Genomic DNA, 21,948 nt, shown 5'->3' on the forward strand with positions numbered 1-21,948 from the left:
CATTGACTCGGTACCAGTAACCCCTGTATATAGCCTCGTATTATTTTCTTAACGCTCAGTTTCTTAAAACCTCATTGTTGGTTAAAGGCTAAAGGCTTGTTAGTAAGCATTTCACGGTAAGGTCTACCTACACCTGTTGTATTTGGGACATGTGACAAATACAATTTGATTTGTGTACACTACCTTCAAAATCGTAACATCGCTGAGCCCCTCACATTAAACAACCGCCTTTCCTCACGTTATTTCTTGTCTTGCCAACGTAGCGGTGCACACACTAAACGGAATAGACGGGGATCACACACTACAAGATGCTTCACTTGGTCATGAGGATTCTCGATACCACGCTGTCTCATGAAAATAATGACTAGCTTTGACGTAGCTACAATGTGCTGGGGCTCAAAGCAGCATTTTCCGTCAGACATTCACGCTTGCCATACAGATTTGAAATATCTAGCCAACATTTTGAATTGAATAACTTTGCTTGTGAACTTCAGAGCTGTAACGATTTGACACTTTGGCTTTGGTTATAGGAAAGTAGAAACGCATACTAGTAGTAGTCATCGCTCCCGCTCGAGAGTCTACATATTCTGGGTGATGCAATGTCATCATCTCACTGGCTTCTTCTCTGGCGACCTCTCATTGGCTATTGCTGACCACGGTTCTCAAAACGTATTGTTGCACATCTCACTACAAGAGCTTTGCACAATTTGTGTGGTTAAAATCAAACATGTTAGAAAATATCGGGCTGTCTGGGACTGCTCAAAGATGGAATCGGTAGCCCTCATATTGAACCGCTCACATGAAATGAGCTTCGGTGCCCCGAGTAAGCAGCGACTTGGGGATTTTGTCTCCAATCTTAAAAACTTGTCTGGGACAGCTAAAACGTGGCCAAAATCATGTAGTGTACACCCGGCTTTACAGATCTGTGCCTACATGCACCTTATTCGCACATAAAGAAGCCATAACCTATGTAATGACACTACATCACCAAAAGTATGTGGACACCTGCTTGTCTAACATCTCATTCCATAATCATGGGCATTAATATGGAGTTGGTCCCCCCTTTGCTGCTGTAACCCCCTCCACTCTTCTGGGAAGGCTTTCCACTAGATGTTGTAACATCGCTGCAGAGACTTGCTTCCATTCAGCCAGAAGTGCATTAGTAAGGTTGTGCGATTACAAACTTAACAATTGGCACTATGCATTCGGCAGGTAGTGTTCTCCTGGCATCTGGTAAACCCAGACTGCCAGATGGTGAAACGTGATTCATCACGGCAAAGAATTCGTTTCCACTGCTCCAGAGTCCAATGGCGGCGAGCTTTACACCACTCCAGCCGACGCTTGGCATTGCGCATGGTGATCTTAGGCTTGTGATGCACATCATTAATGTGCATCAGACAAGTGACTTAAATGTTATACAACATTGTTTGTCAATTATTTTCAAGCAGTTTCTCTTTAGGGTTGTTGTTAAATATGTTTAATTACATTTTAGCTTGTTTATAGTGTTACCATCTACACAGATCTCAGATTATTCACACAATTTGATTTGGTCATTGTAGGCCGAACGGGGGACTTGCTCTCCCTCTCATACAGTATGGTCACGTTTCAGGCCAACTACATTGCAGACGTTGCATTGCATCAACCCGTGGTCGATCGATTTGTACAGTCAGGCATCAGATTGCTATATGATATGATGTGATATGACATATCATATGATGTGATATGACAGCTCTCCAGGCATTGTGAGATTTGGCAGGCGTCTGTAATGTAGTCAGCCCGGGAAACGCGGCCAGTATGCCTTTGGAAAAGTAGAGGCATAGAACACGTTCTTCATGCCACTCCAGTGATTGGTCCGAATTAATGGTAAGGCAGTGTGTTAGATCCCTGCCAATGGTGAGGTTGCACGGTTGGTCCATTCTGATTGGTCCATGACAGGTTTGACTCAATAGGATTCGTCTGATAGGCCACGTGATTCATCGGTGCTGACAATGCCACTGCTAGAGTGGTCCATACAAATGATACAGGCAGGATCCCACTGCTGTTTTCCAGTACTATGTACTGTACACAGTAGCAACGCACATGTACAATTAAAATTCATAATTGTGTGTTTGTTAACTTAATTTGCATAACTACTTAATCATAAAATATCTTCATAAGGTCAGCAGCAAATATGGAAAATAAGACTCACAGTAAAATGGTTCAGAGTTCCATATAACAAAGACAAACAAAATGACAACGTCCCAGAGTTCTAGAATATCACATATACGTATTAAATTCACCATTTCACTGATCAGGAGTGTGTATGATGAGTGTTAGCACATTTATGTATGGTATGGTGTGGTGTGTGTGTGTGTGTTTGTTTGTTTACTAATTGCACTTGAGGATGAAGATATGTGTATCACATTGCCGGTCAGATATCTGCAGGTGTTTGGCATATTCGGGATACGTCTGGAACTGTTCACTATACACATAGGACATGGACATGACTACAGAGAATGTAAAGTTAGAAAGAACTTGTCATTGTGATACAGCTTATTGGAATAACAGCTCTAAACCAGTAGGTATAAATCAGAGCATTTAGCCCAGTGGAGGAAAAAAAAGACCATTGAAATTGCCTTCCTAAAAGATAAGCAACATTTCAGACTTCACTTCATAGCACTTCCAACATGATAACTGTGTGCCTCTACATTCTGTGCAAAATAAGATCAAAGTCCACACACACATATCCACTCAACTCTCTCTATGTACAGTTATGGCGTTAGTACCATCAGTTCCCCTACAGGGACTAAGACATTCCTTTACCATCCGAGGCAAGACGCAGTACCTCTTCTTCCACCTGTTTCATGTAGTCCTGTAAAGGCCTTCTAAAGGTGACAGGGGGACTGTAGGGTTGGTGGGCTGTGGGGACAGGTGTCAGGGACAGGGAAACAAAATGGGAAGACACTTTTGGACAAAAGCACCTCACAACGCTCTGTGGCGACCGTTACTTGGGAAACCGACTAATTTGATGACTCGACCAATCTAGTCAAAGGGGAGAAGAATGGGTGCCGTGGGGGGGAGTAGTATTTTTCTATTTTGAGGCCTCAGAAGAACTTGTCGTCGATGCGGAAGTGCGGCCGCGTCACATCGTCGGGGTTGATGAACACCGAGATGGACTTGCCGGGGTTCTCCGTCACCAACTGCTGCAGCTTCTTAGCCAATCGGTCATCCGGCTGGTGCTCGCCGCCCGCGTCTGACTGTGGCGACGGCAGGTTTGAGGCGCTGCTGCGCCAATGCAGGTGCAGGGTCAGCCGGTTGGCCGCCTTGGCTTGCTCGATGGTGGTGCGCAGGTGCTCGGCCGGGTCGGAGCGCACCGAGCTGAGTTTGCGGGCGTGGAGCATGGCCTTCTCATCCGACAGGTGCTCCAGCATGTTGCACTGTGGGATGAAGTAGTTGGGGCACATCTTGTTGACCAGGCAGTTCTGCAGGTCATCGATGAGGCCTAGCAGGAAGTGGGCTGAGAAGTCTTCCTGGGACAGGTAGGTGGCGGGGAGCCGATCGCAGGCCCACAGCATCATGCTGCGCAGGTGGTAGGGGCTGATGGCCTTGGGCCTTGACAGCAGCTTGATAATGATGGCCTTGCATGCCTGGTAGGCCTGCATCAGGTTGGCCGAGATGCACTTCTTGAGCTGCACTTCGCTGCGGGCGAACGACAGGCGCCACTCATTCTCCTTACGGCCCTTGTGGGAGCAGGCAGGCACCAGGTAGAAGCCGCTGATCACCTCCTCCTCTGTGATTTTGCCGTCCCAGAAGTGGTTCTCCATCAGCCAGCTCTGGGCCACCGCCGGCCATCCCTTGAAGGAGACCACAGGCAAGATGTCATAGAGCATGCGGCTGCTGCCCACGCCCAGGATGACGGAGATGATGGTGCCGTTCCGCTCCACCTTCTCCACGCGGGGCATGCCGCGCTGGGGCTTCTTCTGGATCTCCACCAGGACCACGCTGATGGACTCGTAGAACCAGTCAGCCACCAGCGTGGGTGAGAAGAAGTAGTTGGTGGCGCCGTTGATGTGGTCTACCATGGTGCAGCAGTCCTTCCACTTGTTGATGGTGCCCTCGTCGAAGAGGCGCAGGCTCAGCCACGAGTGGCACAGGGCTGAGTGGCGCATGTCCAAAGTCACCGGCTGGTTGCGGTCGTGCAGCTTGAGTGCGGGCACGAGGAGGGTAAAGTCCATGTCATAGTCGGTGCCGCGGGCGTAGACACTCAGCTCGTCTAAGTCCATGTCGACCACACCCTCTCGCACGCCACCTGACAGTAGTAGGTACTCGTTGGCCACAGGGAGCTTCTGGTCCAGTTTCTGCACCATACCTGATGGGAGAAGGATAAAGGGGTATTAATTGTGGCCTGTGTGGTCCAGCGGTTAGAGTTGGCATGGGTTCGAATCTGGCCTACTGCCCTTTGACTCAACCTCCTCCTACATTTCCTTACCTGTTCTATCTGTTCAATAAAAATAACAAAAAATACAAAAGGAGTGGGCCTGTCCCACTCCTTAAAAATAGGGGGATGAAGACAGCATATATATAGCCTGTGATTATGTTTCAGCAGTGCAAATGCTCTGTAATAAGGTAGCCTATGTCATTCCAGGCTCTGTGAGTATGTGTTATTGTGGCAATACACACTGAAGGCTTCCTCTACTTGCGGTAGAGGAAACCTCTAATCACAGATCTAGGATCAGATTACCCTACCCCCAATAATAACCTTAACATTCATGTGGGTGGTAAAACATCTGATCCTGTATCAGTGTTGTTTAAATGCAACTTAACCTATTACCAGTAGACCAGAGGGGTATACAACAAAGCAGGATCAATGAGTTAGCCAGCTAACCTTGATAAACAACTAGAAATAATTAAATGTTATGGTTCATTAAGAAAGCTGAACTTGGAAATGTTTTTGGTTGTCAGGCAAATGTTTCATGCTTTGCTCTGCTCTGCCTTGCATTGCTCTGCCTTGCATGCTACCTCAGGGAGTGACGCCCCTTACCCGCACAAGTCTCAGGCTCAGCTGGCTCCAGCTGACAGCACCCAGATAGGGCAGCCAGTCTAGGAGATGGACAACTCCAATTACAAAGCTGCTGACCAGACAGATACAGGAGTCCCATCACCCAAACAGCTGGAAAGGCGGATGAAGTCGGCATCTGATAACTGGCGAAATTGGATAGGAGCGTCTCCAAAATGACTAAAATGTAAAATATATATATTTATCCCTCTGGATACTAGTGTTGTACCACATCTCTCTACTAGGGGGCAGTGCAAGCCAATTTCCACCTAATCCCCCCCAGGCTGCAAGTCCGAACACATGCTCCGAATACAACAGCTAGACCTTACCGTGAAATGCTTACTTACAAGTCCTTAACCAACAATGCAGTTAAGAAAAATAAAGAGTTAACAAAATACTTACTAAATAAACTAAAGTTAAAAAAAAAAAAAAAAAAATAACAATGCTATATACAGGGGGTACCGGTACCGAGTCAATGTGCAGGGGCACAGGTTAGTCAAGGTAATCAAGGTAATATGTACATGTAGCTAGGGGTAAAGTGACTATGCATAGATAATAAACAGCGATTAGCAGAAACGTTAAAAAAAATGCAAATATTCTGGGTAGCCATTCGATTAGCTGTTTAGCAGTATTATGGCTTGAGGGTAGAAGCTGTTAAGCCTTTTGGCCCTAGACTTGGCGCTCCGGTACCGCTTGCCGTGCTGTAGCAGAGAGAACAGTCTATGCTTAGTGTGGCTTGAGTCTTTGGCAATTTTTAGGGCCTTCCCCTGACACAGCCTAGTATAGAGGTCCTGGATGGCAGGAAGCTTGGCCCCAGTGATGTACTGGGCCGTACGCACTACCCTCTGTAGGGCCTTGCGGTCGGGGGACAAGAATTTGCCATACCAGACGGTGATGCAACCAGTCAGGATGCTCTTGATGGTGCAGCTATAGAACTTTTTGAGGATCCGAGGACCCACGACAAATATTTTCAGTTTCTTGAGGGGGAATAAGCGATGTCGTGCCCTCTTAATGACTGTCTTGGTGTGTTTGGACCATGATAGTTAGTTGGTGATGTGGACACCAGGGAACTTCAAGCTCTCAACCTGCTCCACTACAGCCACGTCGATGAGAATGGGGGCGTCCTCGGCCCTCCTTTTCCTGTAGTACATAATCATCTCCTATGTCTTGATGACGTTGAGGGAAAGGTTGTTAACATATACTATACATTCGGAATATTGTTGGAACTAAAGATTAAACGGTTCTCAAGATTTGAGAATAACGGTTCTGTACCGGAACACTAGAGACCACTTTCGTTCCTGGTTTTGGTTCCGTTCCTCTAAAAATGTTTCTGTTTCTCAGTTTCTGTTCCCTGAACCGGTTCCAACCCGATACATTTACATGACATAATATTAACACAGGCCAAATAAATCTCTCCTGTCAAAGGCATCCTGCCATTCCATAACATTTCAGATGTAAAAAAAAACGTGGCAACAGCTTGTGCATGGTTTGCTTTTGGGTTCTGTGTGCACTGCACTGGACTGAGCTGGTCTAGCATGCTCCATAAGCATTGGCTGAGTTTATCTATGTGGACTGCAGTGCTCTGCGTCGTTTGTTTTTCCTCTTCACTGATTCCAGGAAGTGTCTGTTCCCTCTCAGCAGCCATAACCCCCGACATAAGAGACGGGCCCGAGTGGCTCGGCGCTGTGGTCTACTGTCACTGTTTGTTTGAGACACCGAGCGCAAGAAGCTTAAGTGTGTAGGCCTACAGCGCAAGTGTGTGTGGAGTGTGGGCTTGTATTACTATTCTTGTGGGTACCGGAAATCTCCAAAAGTCCCCACAAGGATAGTAAAACGAGGAAAATTCTCCCCTCGTGTTGACGTTTCCCAGGACTCTGCGAGGACAAAGGCTATTTTAGGCTCAGGGGTTAGGGTTACAATTAGGGTTAGAGTTAAGGGTTAGGGAAAATAGGATTTTGAATGGAAATCAATTTTAGATCCCCACAAGGATAGTAAAACATATGCTGTGTGTGTGACTCTGCGTACGATTGTGTGTGTGTGTGTGTGTGTGTGTGAAACTGTGTGTGTCTGTCTGCTACTCCTTTTGTATCTTTTGCTCAAATCATCTGAGTGAGTTTTCACGGTGTGCATTTTTCTAACACTGCTGCTGAACCAGTACACCACCACAACAGTTCGCCTAATATGCCAGACAAATCAAAGTTATTCAAGTTAGTAAAATGGTATTCAAACTTTTTCAGCAGGGACACTATTTTCAACAAATAACCTTGAATTCTTTGCATTTTCATGAACCCAATAAGTACATGTACTCAATAAACTTGTATTTTTTCAATAATTTTTCTACAAAACGCTTGTATATTGTCCCATAAAATAATCTGTTCACATTTTTTTTTTCTATAATAAAATGTATAATCATTTTGGCGACCCCACTAGGGGTCATGGCTCGTCGTTGAATTCCATCGAGTTAGTGGGCAAGTTTAAGTGGTAAGGCTAAAGCAACCGACTCTAGACAAAAGCCGAGGCGTGAAGTCATGGGAGGTGCAACTGTGACAGCCGAAAGTTGAACACTAACGTTGTTTTCCAACAACAGGGGTCAGATCAACATGGCAGTGTTGACATTGACTATAAAGATTTTTCTTTATTTCTAAATTATAAACATTTCGCCAACTGAAATACAGTACCAGTCAAAAGTTTGGACACACCTACTCATTCAAGGGTTTTTCTTTATTTGTATTATTTTCTACATTAATACATTAATAGTGAAGACATCAAAACTATGAAATAACATATATGGAATCATTTAGTAACCCAAAAAGTATGTAATATGAGATTGTTCAAAGTATCCACCCTGTTCCTTGACAGCTTTGCACACTCTATGAATTCTCTCAACCAGCTTCATGAGGTAGTCACCTGGAATGCATTTCAATTAACAGGTGTGCCTTGTTAAAAGTTAATTTGTGTAATTTCTTTTCTTCTTAATGCGTTTGAGCCAATCCGTTTTGCTGTGACAAGGTAGGGGTGGTATACAGAAGATAGCCCTATTTGGTAAAAGACCAAGTCCATATTATGGTAAGAACAGCTCAAATAAGCAAAGAGAAACAACAGTCCATAATTACTTTAAAACATGAAGGTCAGTCAATCTGGAAAATGTCAAGTTTCTTCAAGTGCAGTCGCAAAAACCATCAAGCGCTATAATGAAACTGGCTCTCATGAGGACCGCCACAGGAAAGGAAGACACAGAGTTACCTCTGTTGCAGAGGATAAGTAAGAGTTAACTGCACCTCAGACTGCAGTTCAAATAAATGCTTCACAGAGTTCAAGTAACAGACACACCTCAACATCAACTGTTCAGAGGAGACTGTGTGAATCAGGCCTTCATGGGTCGAATTGCTGCAAAGAAAAAAAGGACATCAATAAGAAGAAGAGACTTGCTTGGGCTAAGAAACACGAGCAATGGATGACCGGTGGAGATCTGTCTTTTGGTCCAAATTTGCGATTTTTTTGGTTCCAACCACCGTGTCTTTGTGAGACACCGAGTAGGTGAACAGATTTTTATAAAAAAGTAATATTTAACTTTTATTTAACTAGGCAAGTCAGTTAGGAACAAACTCCTTTATTTAACTATTTACAATGACAGCCTACCAAACCAAACCCTAACGACGCTGGGCCAATTGTGCGCCGCCCTATGGGACTCCCAATCACGGCCGGTTGTGATACAGCCTGGAATCTAACCAGGGTCTGTAGTGACGCCTCTAACACTGAGATGCAGTGCCTTAGACCGTTGCGTCACTGGGGATGATCTCTACATGCATGGTCCCACCGTGGAGGTGGTGTGCATGGTCCCACAGAGGAGGTGGTGTGATGGTGCTTTGCTGGTGACACTGTCAGTGATTTATTTGGAATTCAAGGAACACTTAATGAGCATGGCTACCACAGGATTCTGCAGCAATATTCCATCCCATCTGGTTTGCGCTTAGTGGGGCTATCATTTGTTTTTTAACAGGACAATGACCCAACACACCTCCAGGCTGTGTAAGGGCTATTTGACCAAGAAGGAGAGTGATGGAATGCTGCACCAGATGACCTGGTCTCCACAATCACCCGACCTCAACCCAATTGAGATGGTTTGGGATGACTTGGACCGCAAAGTGAAGGAAAAGCAGCCAACAAGTACTCAGCATAATGACTCCTTCAAGACTGTTGAAAAAGCATTCCTCATGAAGCTGGTTGAGAGAATGCCAAGAGTGAGCAAAGCTGTCATCAAGGCAAAGGGTTGCTACTTTGAAGTATTACATTTACATTTAAGTCATTTAGCAGACGCTCTTATCCAGAGCGACTTACAAATTGGTGCATTCACCTTATGATATCCAGTGGAACAACCACTTTACAATAGTGCATCTAACTCTTTTAAGGGGGGGGTTAGAAGGATTACTTTATCCTATCCTAGGTATTCCTTAAAGAGGTGGGGTTTCAGGTGTCTCCGGAAGGTGGTGATTGACTCCGCTGACCTGGCGTCGTGAGGGAGTTTGTTCCACCATTGGGGTGCCAGAGCAGCGAACAGTTTTGGCTGGGCTGAGCGGGAACTGTACTTCCTCAGAGGTAGGGAGGCGAGCAGGCCAGAGGTGGATGAACGCAGTGCCCTTGTTTGGGTGTAGGGCCTGATCAGAGCCTGAAGGTACGGAGGTGCCGTTCCCCTCACAGCTCCGTAGGCAAGCACCATGGTCTTGTAGCGGATGCGAGCTTCAACTGGAAGCCAGTGGAGAGAGCGGAGGAGCGGGGTGACGTGAGAGAACTTGGGAAAGTTGAACACCAGACGGGCTGCGGCGTTCTGGATGAGTTGTAGGGGTTTAATGGCACAGGCAGGGAGCCCAGCCAACAGCGAGTTGCAGTAATCCAGACGGGAGATGACAAGTGCCTGGATTAGGACCTGCGCCGCTTCCTGCGTGAGGCAGGGTCGTACTCTGCGAATGTTGTAGAGCATGAACCTACAGGAACGGGTCACCGCCTTGATGTTAGTTGAGAACGACAGGGTGTTGTCCAGGATCACGCCAAGGTTCTTAGCACTCTGGGAGGAGGACACAATGGAGTTGTCAACCGTGATGGCGAGATCATGGAACGGGCAGTCCTTCCCCGGGAGGAAGAGCAGCTCCGTCTTGCCGAGGTTCAGCTTGAGGTGGTGATCCGTCATCCACACTGATATGTCTGCCAGACATGCAGAGATGCGATTCACCACCTGGTTATCAGAGGGGGGAAAGGAGAAGATTAATTGTGTGTCGTCTGCATAGCAATGATAGGAGAGACCATGTGAGGATATGACAGAGCCAAGTGACTTGGTGTATAGCGAGAATAGGAGAGGGCCTAGAACAGAGCCCTGGGGGACACCAGTGGTGAGAGCACGTGGTGCGGAGACAGATTCTCGCCACGCCACCTGGTAGGAGCGACCTGTCAGGTAGGACGCAATCCAAGCGTGGGCCGCGCCGGAGATGCCCAGCTCGGAGAGGGTGGAGAGGAGGATCTGATGGTATCTCAAATATCTGATGATGGTATCTGAAGTATCTCAAAATGAAAAAGATATTTGGATTTGTTTTACACTTTTGGTTTCTACATGAATCCATATGTTATTTCATAGTTCCGATGTCTTCACTTTTATTCTACAATGTAGAAAATAGTAAAATACAGAAAAACCCTTGAATGAGTAGGTGTGTCCAAACTTTTGACAGGTACTGTTAATGTGCGTGTACATTGTACAATTAATTATTGAGACTCAAATTTCTCATTAAATTGTATATCCACTGATATTTATAATTCGTGGCAAAGTTAGTTCCTGTTTCAGTCATGTTTTTGGTCACGTTTGTGTGAGTCAAATAAAAACACCCTGATGATTGGTTGACAATAGAGCCCCCCACAATGTAGGTGATGGCTGCAAGATGAACGTTGTGAAGAGCAACTGCAGAAACTTGCAGTCGGCTGCAGTCAAAACTTCATGACCATTGATCACATGATTTTTGTAAAGATCATGCAGTCAACATGTAGGAGCTAGTTGTACTATCTTAATCCCAGTAATGCAACATACTTTGAAAGGTGGTGACCAACGACTTAACAAAAGTGATCCGCTCAAACGCGCCCACTGTGATCCGACACACAGGGCTTGTTCTACATTGCAGCAGACAGTGTAGGAGACTGCCGACTGACCGATCTACAAATCACCTTCCATCATAAATAACTACTGATTATTATTTGTATATCAGTCAGTCGGTCATAATTTATCCATGTTACATTACCTAGTGGGCAAAACCTGGTTGAAAAGACATCAGTAGACTACTGATCATAAGATCTCATCATAACCTGGCAATGACCACCTGACTACAGCGTATTACCTACTGTAAAAAGGATTCCAGAGGACAAAGTTGGATATTGAAAACATTGTTCATTGCATTTAGATTTGTTTCCATAGGCACCAATTAAAGTTTCAATCTGCAACATATTCTTACATTTAAAATAGATCAAGCAATCTACCTCACAAATCTTTGCAGATTTGCAAAGTAATTGTTTCATAATTCACCTACAGACATTACATGCATAGAAAGACTGGGACAGAATATATTTAAGCAATAAGGCAAGAGGGGGTGTGGCATATGGCCAATATACCACGGCTAAGGGCTGTTCTTATGCAAGACGAAACGCCTGGATACAGCCCTTAGCAGTGGTATATTGGCCATATACCACAACCCCCAGAGGTGCCTTATTACTATTATAAACTGGTTACCAACGTAATTAGAGTAATAAAAATAAATGTTTTGTATACGCTATACCACGGCTGTCAGCCAAATCAGCATTCAGGGCTCGAACCACCCAATTTATATTTTTTTTTTATTTTTTATGCTTAATAAGAGTGGTGTGATGGGGTAGATTGTCATCAAGGACCTTAGAGCAGAGAAGGCGATCTGGAACGTAGTGGTCCTCTTGATGACTAGTGTGATGGGTCAGATCTAGAGTGAAGAGAATCAGTGCATTACAAATGTATCAATCTGAGATTTTAATTAAAAGAAAATCAAAATCAAAGTTCATTTGTCACGTGCACCGAATACAACAGGTGTACTTACAGGCTCTAACCAATAGTGAAAAAAAGTTGTTAGGTGAACAATAGGTAAGTGAAGAAATAAAACAACAGTAAAAAGACAGGCTAAATAAAGTAGCGAGGCTATAAAAAGTAGCGATGCTTGAACGCTGAGCTGTAGTCAATGAATAGCATTCTCACATTGTTGCTTTTGTCCAGGTGGGAAAGGGCAGTGTGGAGTGTAATAGAGATTGCATCATCTGTGGATCTGTTTGGGCGGTATGCAAATTGGAGTGGGTCTAAGGTTTCTGGGATAATGGTGTTGATGTGAGCCATTACCAACCTTTCAAAGCACTTCATGGCTACGGACGTGAGTGCTACGGGTCTGTAGTCATTTAGGCAGGTTGCCTTTGTGTTCTTGGGCACAGGTACTATGGTGGTCTGCTTGAAACATGCTGGTATCACAGACTCAATCAGGGACATGTTGAAAATGTCAGTGAAGACACCTGCCAGTTGGTCAGCACATGCCCGGAGCACACGTCCTGGTAATCCGTCTGGCCCCGCATCCTTGTGTATGTTGACCTGTTTAAAGGTCTTACTCACGTCGGCTACAGAGAGCGTGATCACACAGTCGTCCGGAACAGATGATGCTCTCAAGTATGCCTCACTGTTGCTTGCCTCGAAGCGAGCATAGAAGTGATTTAGCTCGTCTGGTAGGCTCGGGTCACTGGGCAGCTCGCAGCTGTTCATCCCTTTGTAGTCTGTAATGGTTAGCAAGCCCTGCCACATAAGACGAGCGTCGGAGCCGGTGTAGTATGATTCAATCTTAGCCCTGTATTGACGCTTTGCCTGTTTGATGGTTCGTCGCAGGGCATAGCAGGATTTCTTGTAAGCTTCCCGCACCTTGAAAGCAGCAGCTCTACCCTTTAGCTCAGTGCGAATGTTGCCTGTAATCCATGGCTTCTGGTTGGGGTATGTTCAAACAGTCACTGTGGGGACGACGTCCTCGATGCACTTATTGATAAAGCCAGTGACTGATGTGGTGTACTCCTCAATGCCATCGGAAGAAAACCAGAACATGTTCCAGTCTTTGATAGCAAAACATTCCTGTAGTTTTAGCATCTGCTTCATCTGACCACTTTTTTATAGACCGAGTCACTGGTGCTTCCTGCTTTAATTTTTGCTTGTAAGCAGGAATCAGGAGGATAGAGTTGTGGTCGGATTTACCAAATGGAGGGCGAGGGAGAGCTTTGTACGTGTCTCTGTGTGTGGAGTACAGGTGATTTAGAATTGTTTTCCCTCTGGTTGCACATTTAACATGATGGAAATTTGGTAGAACTGATTTCAGTTTCCCTGCATTAAAGTCTCCGGCCACTAGGAGCGCCGCCTCTGGGCGAGTGGTTTCCTGTTTGCTTATTTCCTTATACAGCTGACTGAGTGCGGTCTTAGTGCCAGCATCTGTCTGTGGTGGTAAATGAACAGCCACAAAAAGTATAGCTGAAAACTCTCTAGGCAAGTAGTGTGGCCTGCAATTTCTCACAATATACTCTACTTCAGGCGAGCAAAATCTAGAGACTTCCTTAGATTTCGTGCACTCTTTGTCCTCTGTACCTGCGCCGCTTCCTCTTGCAAATAACGGGAAAGTCGGTCCTGTGGGGTGTTTGGAGAATGTCTTGTGCGTCGTCTTTGTTGTAGAAAAAATCTTTATCTAATCCGAGGTGAGTGATCGCTGTCCTGATATCCAGAAGCTCTTTTTTGCCGTAAGATACGGTTGCAGAAATATTATGTACAAAATAAGTTACAAATAATGCGAGAAAACCCCCCACATTATAGCACAATTGGTTGGGCGCCCGTAAAACTGCTGTCATTTCCTGAAGAAACTTTGTGGACTCAGCTGGCTAATAGTATTTCCATGGTACTATAATAAGCAATAAGGCACGAGGGGGTGTGGTATATGGCCAATATACTACAGCTAAGGGATATTCTTACGCACGACGCATCGCAGAGTGCCTGGACACAGCCCTTAGCCGTGATATATTGGCCATATACCACAAACCCCAGAGGTGCCTTATTGCTATTATTAACTGGTCATACCTGTGGTATATGGTCTGATATACCACGGATGTCAGCCAATCAGTATTCAGGGAAGCCGCTGCTGTCTCAGGTAACTCCTACTATTATTACGTGTCAAAGCCCCCAGCAATCGGTCATAGATAAGCAACATGTGGGGCGGATTAGAGTCAATTTTGACAATTTCATTTTTCATTGCTATGCAGCCTTTGGCTATGAATAATAGGTTGGCAGGTAATGATCCGGCTTTTGACACTCCAGGTGATTTCAAAACCCCAAAAATTCATGCACCTAAATGTTTGCAGCCTTTTGCCAAATATTGACTACATCAAGATCTGGAATTCCGAGGCAGATCCAGATATTCTTATTTGATCAGAAACATGGTTATCTGAGAAAATCGTGGATTCTGAGGTTACCACGAATGGTTTTTCAGGTCTGATAGAATTGGCAAAGGTGGTGGTGTTGCTATCTATACAAAAAGTATCCTTTCTGTGTCTCTTTTAAAGGCTAGATCCAGTCCTAACCAATTTGAATTTCTAGCTTAAAGTCTTCTACTAGGTTCTAATTCTAAAGTAACTGTTCTAGGAGTCTACCGCCCTCCCTGAATGTTGGTTTTACAGAATTTGGCAGTACGTCCCAACGGGAAAATAAAAAACGCAGATCACGTGTAACCACGCTAGCCCAGGACCTCCACATTCAACTTCTTCACCTGCGGGATCTTCTGAGTATTTATGTCTGTAATAAAGCCCTTGTGAAGAAAAACTCATTCTGATTGGCTGGGCCTGGCTCCCAAGTGGGTGGGCCTTTGCCCTCCCAGGCCCACCCATGGCTGAGCACCTGCCCAGTCATGTGAAATCCAGAGATTCGGGCCTAATTAATTTATTTCAATTTACTGATTTCCTTATATGAACTGTAACTCAGTAAAATTTAGAAATTGTTGCACTTTGCGTTTATATTTTTGTTCGGTATAGTTGAAGAAGTTTGTTGCAGTTATAGCTTAGAGATGTCTTCAAAAAAGAGCAACTTGCTCATATACATACTTTGCGTCGTTCTCCACCACGGCAGTCCGGGACACATTTTAGGACTGTCCCTAGGGCCCGTAACACATCAACTTCCTGAGTTTTCAGGCTTTTCATGACACTTGCTGTAAGCATAAAAAGAGAAGAAAATAAATCAAGATTGGTATAACGTGGACATGCAGGACACAACAGAACAGGAACACAGTAAAATATATTTAACAGTCAGAATCTACTAAAAATGTATCATTGTCAAATGTCTCAAATGCTCACAATTACTTACCAAGTACAATGGAAAACAAACAAGTGACAGCAAAGGCATGTTTGCTTCTCTGTCCCTTCATATTGAAGTGGGACATTAATTAATTGGTCATCAATCCGAAACACTAAGAAAGACGATACCAAAAGTAGACAGTAGTTGTTTTTTTTTAACTCATCTCTAAATGGTGAAGTTTTGCTTAATCGAATACATGTTGTAATATGCAAACAACTTTGTATAAAACACACTGCTTCATAATCCTGAGGACATTGTCCCAGACAGAAGATCCCACAATTGAGGACAGCTTGGCAGTCTTAAAAAAAAGAAAGGTAAATGCAAAAATGTAAGTATGTGTAAAGACAGTAAAGACACAATAAAATATTATCTTTTTAAAAAGTTATGTCTGTCATATCATTCCTGCAACAAATATTGTTAGAAATGGGTGTAATTGGCAAATCTCTTCCTCTTCTCTGCAACTGCACACGTGTATGAGTTTGAGTGAGCAACTGGGAAAACGAGCAAGAGAGAAAGGGGAGAAACTTTACATGACTCACCAAGGGAGGTCTGTGTGGAATCAGGACACAAGGTTTTCGCAACTGGAAAAAAAGGGAGAATCAAAATGGGATTTTAAATGAAATAAATCAAATTTGCTTGCTTTACTTAAGCTTAAATGATTAGGAAGCAATGCTATTTCAAGTGGATCTACTTACACTTAGATCAGGCGAGAGCTGATGCAAAGAGAAAACTTGAATGATCATCAGCATAGCTAGTACAACCAAGCTCTTACCAATGTGGTGAGTAGGAATCAATACACATTGAAGATCAGAATATCAAAGAGGGGAAAAATAAAACATTTTGCACACAGAACTTACTGTCAATGACTATGGATTTAAGGGGTGGTTCTGTTCTCTTCTTTTCCTGGGACGTGGCAGAATAGGTCACTGGTAACTAAGTGGGTGGCCAAGGACTGCTGTAGAGGTCATGCATTAGGTCATTGACATGTTTCAGGAATCATAAAGATTGTGACAAATCATGAGTAACCATTAAGTTCATTAACCTAGCTACTACAGAAGACCTAAGGTCTTCACTAAGTTAGACTTCGCCTAGCAAGTACATTGACCATGTTTCCCCTCAGCAATCTGGCAGTCAGGCAGACAGACGTGAGAGATAGCCTGTGTTTTGCTGTCTATTTACATTTCTTAGTCAGCAGGCTGGATAACTGCTGTACTCCTTCCCTTTGTTCCCCTCCTCCATCCAAACTAGAAGATTACTGATTTTTTGTATTTTTTTTAAAATCTAGAGTTGAAAAAGGCAGTTGAGAGGTGTAACATTAGAATGAGTGGGGGGGGGGGGGGGGGGTAGGCAAAACGCATCATATTGTCAAATACAAGGATCCCTGATGAATCAACAAAAACTTCACATCCATATTTCAAGAATTAGGTAACCTAAAAATATCTCACACACAATCAATGTTTCCTATATTTGTATTCATCAACCATCTCTCACGCTCTCACACACAGCTAGCATGACAACGTTGACAATGTTTTCTAAATCATCATCGCTCTCTGTCCATCTCTCACACAGACAAAACACACACACATTTACTGTCATTAAACAGATGTCAAAATGTCAAAACGTTAGCTAGCTAGCTACAACAGGTTAAAAAAAATGTCAAACTTACCACGTCCATGGGGGATTAGCTAGAGAGCTAACGTTAGCTTGCTAGAAAAACTTTCCTTGACATTATTCTCCCCAACTAACAGCCGCTCTACTTACAAAAGTAAAACAGTTTTTTGTATACATTTCGAGAAACAGTATTTGTTTTCCAGCTGTGTTGACGCTTGAGCAATGCGCTTGAGCAAGCAGGCTGCCTGCGAAGCACACAGACATGTATTGCTGCGAGCGAGGCACAGATTCCAATCCAAATTTTAGTTGGACCAGATATGCCTACTTCTTCATTTAGCTACTGAAATTAAAATGCACTTACTGAAATTAAAATAATGTGTGCAGTAATTTGAATTGCTCAAAAGCTTTAAAGGAAAACATAAATTATTTTCAGGGTCAAATTCAGGTACAATATTTTTTTTACTAATTATTGATGGAAATAAATGGATTAAAAATAGGGGTTTGTAAATATTGGTGGATTGTATTAGGATATTTAAATAAAATATATAGGCCTACGTGTATTTTGTTAAATTCTGAAAACAAATTTAGTTAAGAAAATCGAAATTGCATTCAGTGGAACAGAAGAAAATGCACAGCAAAATAAACAAACGGTTACCATTAGAAGACACACAGCAAGCCACCGGATATTCTTCATTTAAAAAACATGATTTAATTGTACTGCAGTTTCACTGCATTTTAACAGCAGTGCATTTTTGTAAGGATATCCTGTGTTATTGTGCATGCTTGTCTTACATGCTGGTAGCCGAGAACAAATGTTATGGAGGTGAATGTGCACTTTTCAATTCGTTGGACTGCAACTACAAAAAGCATTGCCATAGCCTGTGGTAAAATCAAAAGCATTTAAAGCATCCTATAAATTAGGGACCATCTCTGATTGGGCCACAGACTGTCACAAAATGTTGCTTGCTAATGACCTAGCAAATTCGATGGAGGTGAAATAAAAATGTATTTATTTATTGGTGTTTCATCACCTGCAGGATAAAAATCTAAAATGTCCCTACTCCTGAAGAAGTTAATTGTGCCAGATAAGCTGAAGTGGACTCGATCCGAGTACCATTAGCCTCAGCCTAGAGTAATATGATTATGCTGGACTCTGGAAGAGCTCGGCCCGCAAGAAGCCCCCTGAGTCTGAGTCCCGAGTCTCAAACGGAATAGTCCCAGCATGTTGACGGAGTACATGAGACCCTAAACCGCTTTGGTGCACTCTACCAGCTGTTGTTTGCCAACTGTGCTAAACTGAATCATGGAAACCTTGCTGGAAAATTAGCATTACCCCCATTTGTATAATTGTAATGGTTCTAGTGTTTTATATCCAATGGGTGCGTGGCCCACAAACCCAATTGTCATACTTGAGTAAAAGTATAGATACCTTATTATAAAGTGACTCAAGAAAAAGTTAAAGTAACCCAGTAAAATACTACTTGAGTAAAAGTCTAAAAGTATTGTGCTAAATATATTTATTAAGAATCAAATGTAAAAGTATAAATAATTAGACATTTCTTATATTAAGCAAAGCAGATGGCACCATTTTCTTGTTTTTAAAATGTATAGATTGCCAGGGGTACACTCCAACACTAAGACATCATTTACAAATGATGCATGTGTTTAGTGAGTCTGCCAGATAAGAGGCAGTAGAGATGACCACATGTTCTCTTGATAAGTGTGTGAATTTGACAATTTTCCCGTCCTGCTAAGCATTCAACACGTAACGAGTACTTGTGGGTGTCAGGGAAAATGTATGGAGTAAAAAGTACATTATTTTCTTTTAGTTATGTAGTAAAGTACAGATACCCCCAAAAAACGACTTAAGTAGTACTGTAAAGTACTTTATAATTTCAGGACCATGGACAGCTACCGAGAGAAAACATCTCTGACTGCAATGCAGCACCACAGCAGAGGAAAGAGGCCACTCTAGGCGGAGACTAAATAAATAAATGCTGAAACTGATGTTGGACAATCAAACTCGATATGTAAAAAAACGAAATTCGTTGAGGCTGGGTCATTGACATAATGCTTATTTTAAACTGCTCCAGCGAAACGAGGCCCACCATGCATTTATGAAAGCACTTGTTTCTAAAGCTGAAATGATCTCACTCTTTTTTACAGTTCTACAGGAATATGAAAATATATGTTAAATATGTTATATAAAAGTGTTATTTGTATTGTAATTGTAACAATTATGGGATCTTGCCATGTGTGATAACAGGTGGTATATTATTAATAATAAACTTGGTTTCCAACTATAGGTAGTTGGCTGCATAGTGATAGCAACAATGTAACACGGACCCCAAACCGGCTGCGCCATCGTGAGATATCATGCATAAATGTATTTTGTCCCCCTACACCAAACGCGATCACGACACGCAGGTTAAAATATCAAAACAAACTCTGAACCAATTACATTAATTTTGGGACAGGTCGAAAAGCATTAAACATGTATGGCAATTTAGCTATTTCGCTTGCACTTGCTAGCTAATTTTTCCTATTTAGCTAGCTTGCTGTTGCTAGCTAATTTGTCCTGGGATATAAACATTGAGTTGTTATTTTACCTAAAATGCACAAGGTCCTCTACTCCGACAATTAATCCACACATAAAACGGCCAACGAATTGTTTCTAGTCATCTGTCCTCCTTCCAGGCTTTTTCATATTTTAACTTATATGGTGATTGGCATCTACACTTTCATAGTATTACCACTACAACCGGCAAAACAGTTCATCTTTCAATCACCCACGTGGGTATAACCAATGAGGAGATGGCACGTGGGTACCTGCTTCTATAAACCAATGAGGAGATGGGAGAGGCAGGACTTGCAGCGCGATCTGCGTCAGAAATAGAAAGGAGTTTAGCCCTTGGCATCGCAGACGCTCGTTGGCGCGTGCGAGCAGTGTGGGTGCAATAATTGAATAACATGGATTTCTAAATTTATTTTGCGACGCTAGCGCACGCGACGTGTCCGGTCTGGTCAGCATGTAACTCTCCGATGCAGGGGTTAAAGTAACATTCCCTTCTGCCTGGTAAGGGACCTCCTATATGTGCACCAACATTTTCTATGGGTATAATCATAGAATTACATATGGGGCCTATTTCTTTCTATTCCAAAAAAATAAGTGGTAATCCTACCTGCTTGATAGACACAGTTATGCTATCCATAGATGTCGGTAGAGCCAAATACTCCAACACGATCTCATGCACTGATTAAATGTATCCGTGTCTGGGAAGGGCTTGGTGTTTGGTTAAAACCAGGGCTTGAATTGAGTGAGGATGTCACATACCCTTTGTTAAAGAAAATGGCAAAAACAATATCTATTGTTTGCTTCATATTTTGAAATAAATACATGAAACGTATCCAAATGATATCAAGCATTCTATAACAATGCTTAACTCGGTGATGCCTTATGGTAGAAACAAGCTCTAAAATGCCCACTATGCATATGGGGATATATTGATTCCTCTCTATGACATTCTGATGCTGAGCTGCAGCCTATAATATTCAATGAGAAAAAAAGGGAGCTTTGCTATTCTGTCCCTATTAATTGAGCTTTTCTCTTTCTGAAAAGAGAAGATGTTTGTTTAAACCCAGGCAGCTTTTAGGGAAGCACTTATGTTGTTGGGTTATACAACGGAAGAGTAGCCAGCAGTTGAAGCTTACATTCTTCTGCATCCCCTCTGTCTGGGTGGAAAGGTAACTTTTGAAAGTGCCATGCCATGCTTAGATTCATAAGGATGTTCTAATATGTAATTATTTGCTAACAGCGTTTCAAACAAGACACTCTGGTTTGACATTGAGAAATAATGGTAAGAATGCCTATTTCTCTGTCCATTATCCCCTGAAACTTCTATGGGGGGGGGGCTAGCGGACTGTAGTTGTTATTGAGCATTGTCATAAATTGTTTGCATAATAAAACAATATTGAGCCTCATTGTTGATTCAAATTACAGATAAACAGACGTGATTTTTTCCCACCGACAATCTCTTACCCAGCATGGAGAAAATGAAATCTTTGGCGGTGTGGATCTCGAGCGCTCGCTGGTCGTCATATTCTCGCTGATCGTGTTTACTAAATTCCTGAATCAATCGGTTCAAATCCTCGATTCTGGCCCCGGACCTGAAATCGAGCTCGGGGTAGCTTGGGATGATCTTGTTGTTATTGGTCGTGGAGTTGGGAGTCGCATTGGGGCTGTTTCCCAAGCTATTTACGGACCCAGCCCGGCTGGTTAGAGCTGGGGCCGCCATGTTTGCAAGAAAAAAACAGCACTGTGAACGCAGGCGTCCCAAGGCCCCACAATGGCTACCTAGGCTTCAGTTCAGAACATCAGACGCTGCTTGCACCAAACAAATCAGAGGTCCTTCAAATTGTATGCGGGGTGTGCAAAGTGCCCTCAATTTCGCTCTTTTGACTCTCATCAGCGTTACTGTTGGGGATGGTCTGTCGAATAGTAGACAAAGTAATTGTCATCGCTAGTGTGAGAGTGATAAAAATCTGAATTCAAGTCGCTGCTGTATCAGCTCTTCCAGAGCGACGAAGGAATTGCGCTACCGCATTTATGTAGCTGATACGTTGCCCAGCCTATTATAGAATTAAGAGCTGTTTGGAAGATTAGATGTTTTCACTAATGAAACACACCAAATAAAAACAGTTCTCACTGTAACATTTACTTTCAAAATATTAGCTATTGTTAGAAAAAATGTTTAAAATTATCAGAATATATATTTTTAAATGACAACATGAAATTGTATTCTAGTGAAACACACTACTATGCTGCCATGTCCCTGTTTTCCACTAGTTGTCCCTGTCAGTTCTGTGGGGGCGGGTATAATTTGTGGAA

The 21,948-nt window shown here is 43.2% G+C and overlaps 1 protein-coding gene across 5 annotated transcripts; it reads right to left on the reverse strand.

Annotated features, from left to right (window-relative positions):
• Positions 1-1,461: 1,461 nt before the first annotated feature.
• LOC139547533 (nucleotidyltransferase MB21D2) lies at positions 1,462-21,922 on the reverse strand. Of its 5 annotated transcripts, XM_071356404.1 has the most exons (8): positions 21,100-21,239; positions 16,307-16,404; positions 16,145-16,162; positions 15,989-16,030; positions 15,459-15,747; positions 15,200-15,303; positions 11,957-12,021; positions 1,462-4,348 (listed from the first exon to the last, which is right to left on the reverse strand). In XM_071356404.1, the coding sequence occupies exon 8, from the start codon at positions 4,344-4,346 to the stop codon at positions 3,084-3,086; it is 1,263 nt and encodes a 420-aa protein (XP_071212505.1). In that variant the 5' UTR covers positions 4,347-4,348; positions 11,957-12,021; positions 15,200-15,303; positions 15,459-15,747; positions 15,989-16,030; positions 16,145-16,162; positions 16,307-16,404; positions 21,100-21,239; the 3' UTR covers positions 1,462-3,083. The 5 variants fall into 5 exon arrangements, with proteins under 5 accessions (XP_071212505.1, XP_071212506.1, XP_071212507.1 ...); XM_071356405.1 differs by having other exon boundaries at positions 15,200-15,747; positions 16,307-16,401; positions 21,100-21,236; XM_071356406.1 differs by lacking the exon at positions 16,145-16,162 and having other exon boundaries at positions 15,200-15,747.
• Positions 21,923-21,948: the final 26 nt, after the last annotated feature.

Source organism: Salvelinus alpinus, chromosome 21 (genome assembly GCF_045679555.1).
Source record: "Salvelinus alpinus chromosome 21, SLU_Salpinus.1, whole genome shotgun sequence".
NCBI lineage: Eukaryota > Metazoa > Chordata > Actinopteri > Salmoniformes > Salmonidae > Salvelinus > Salvelinus alpinus.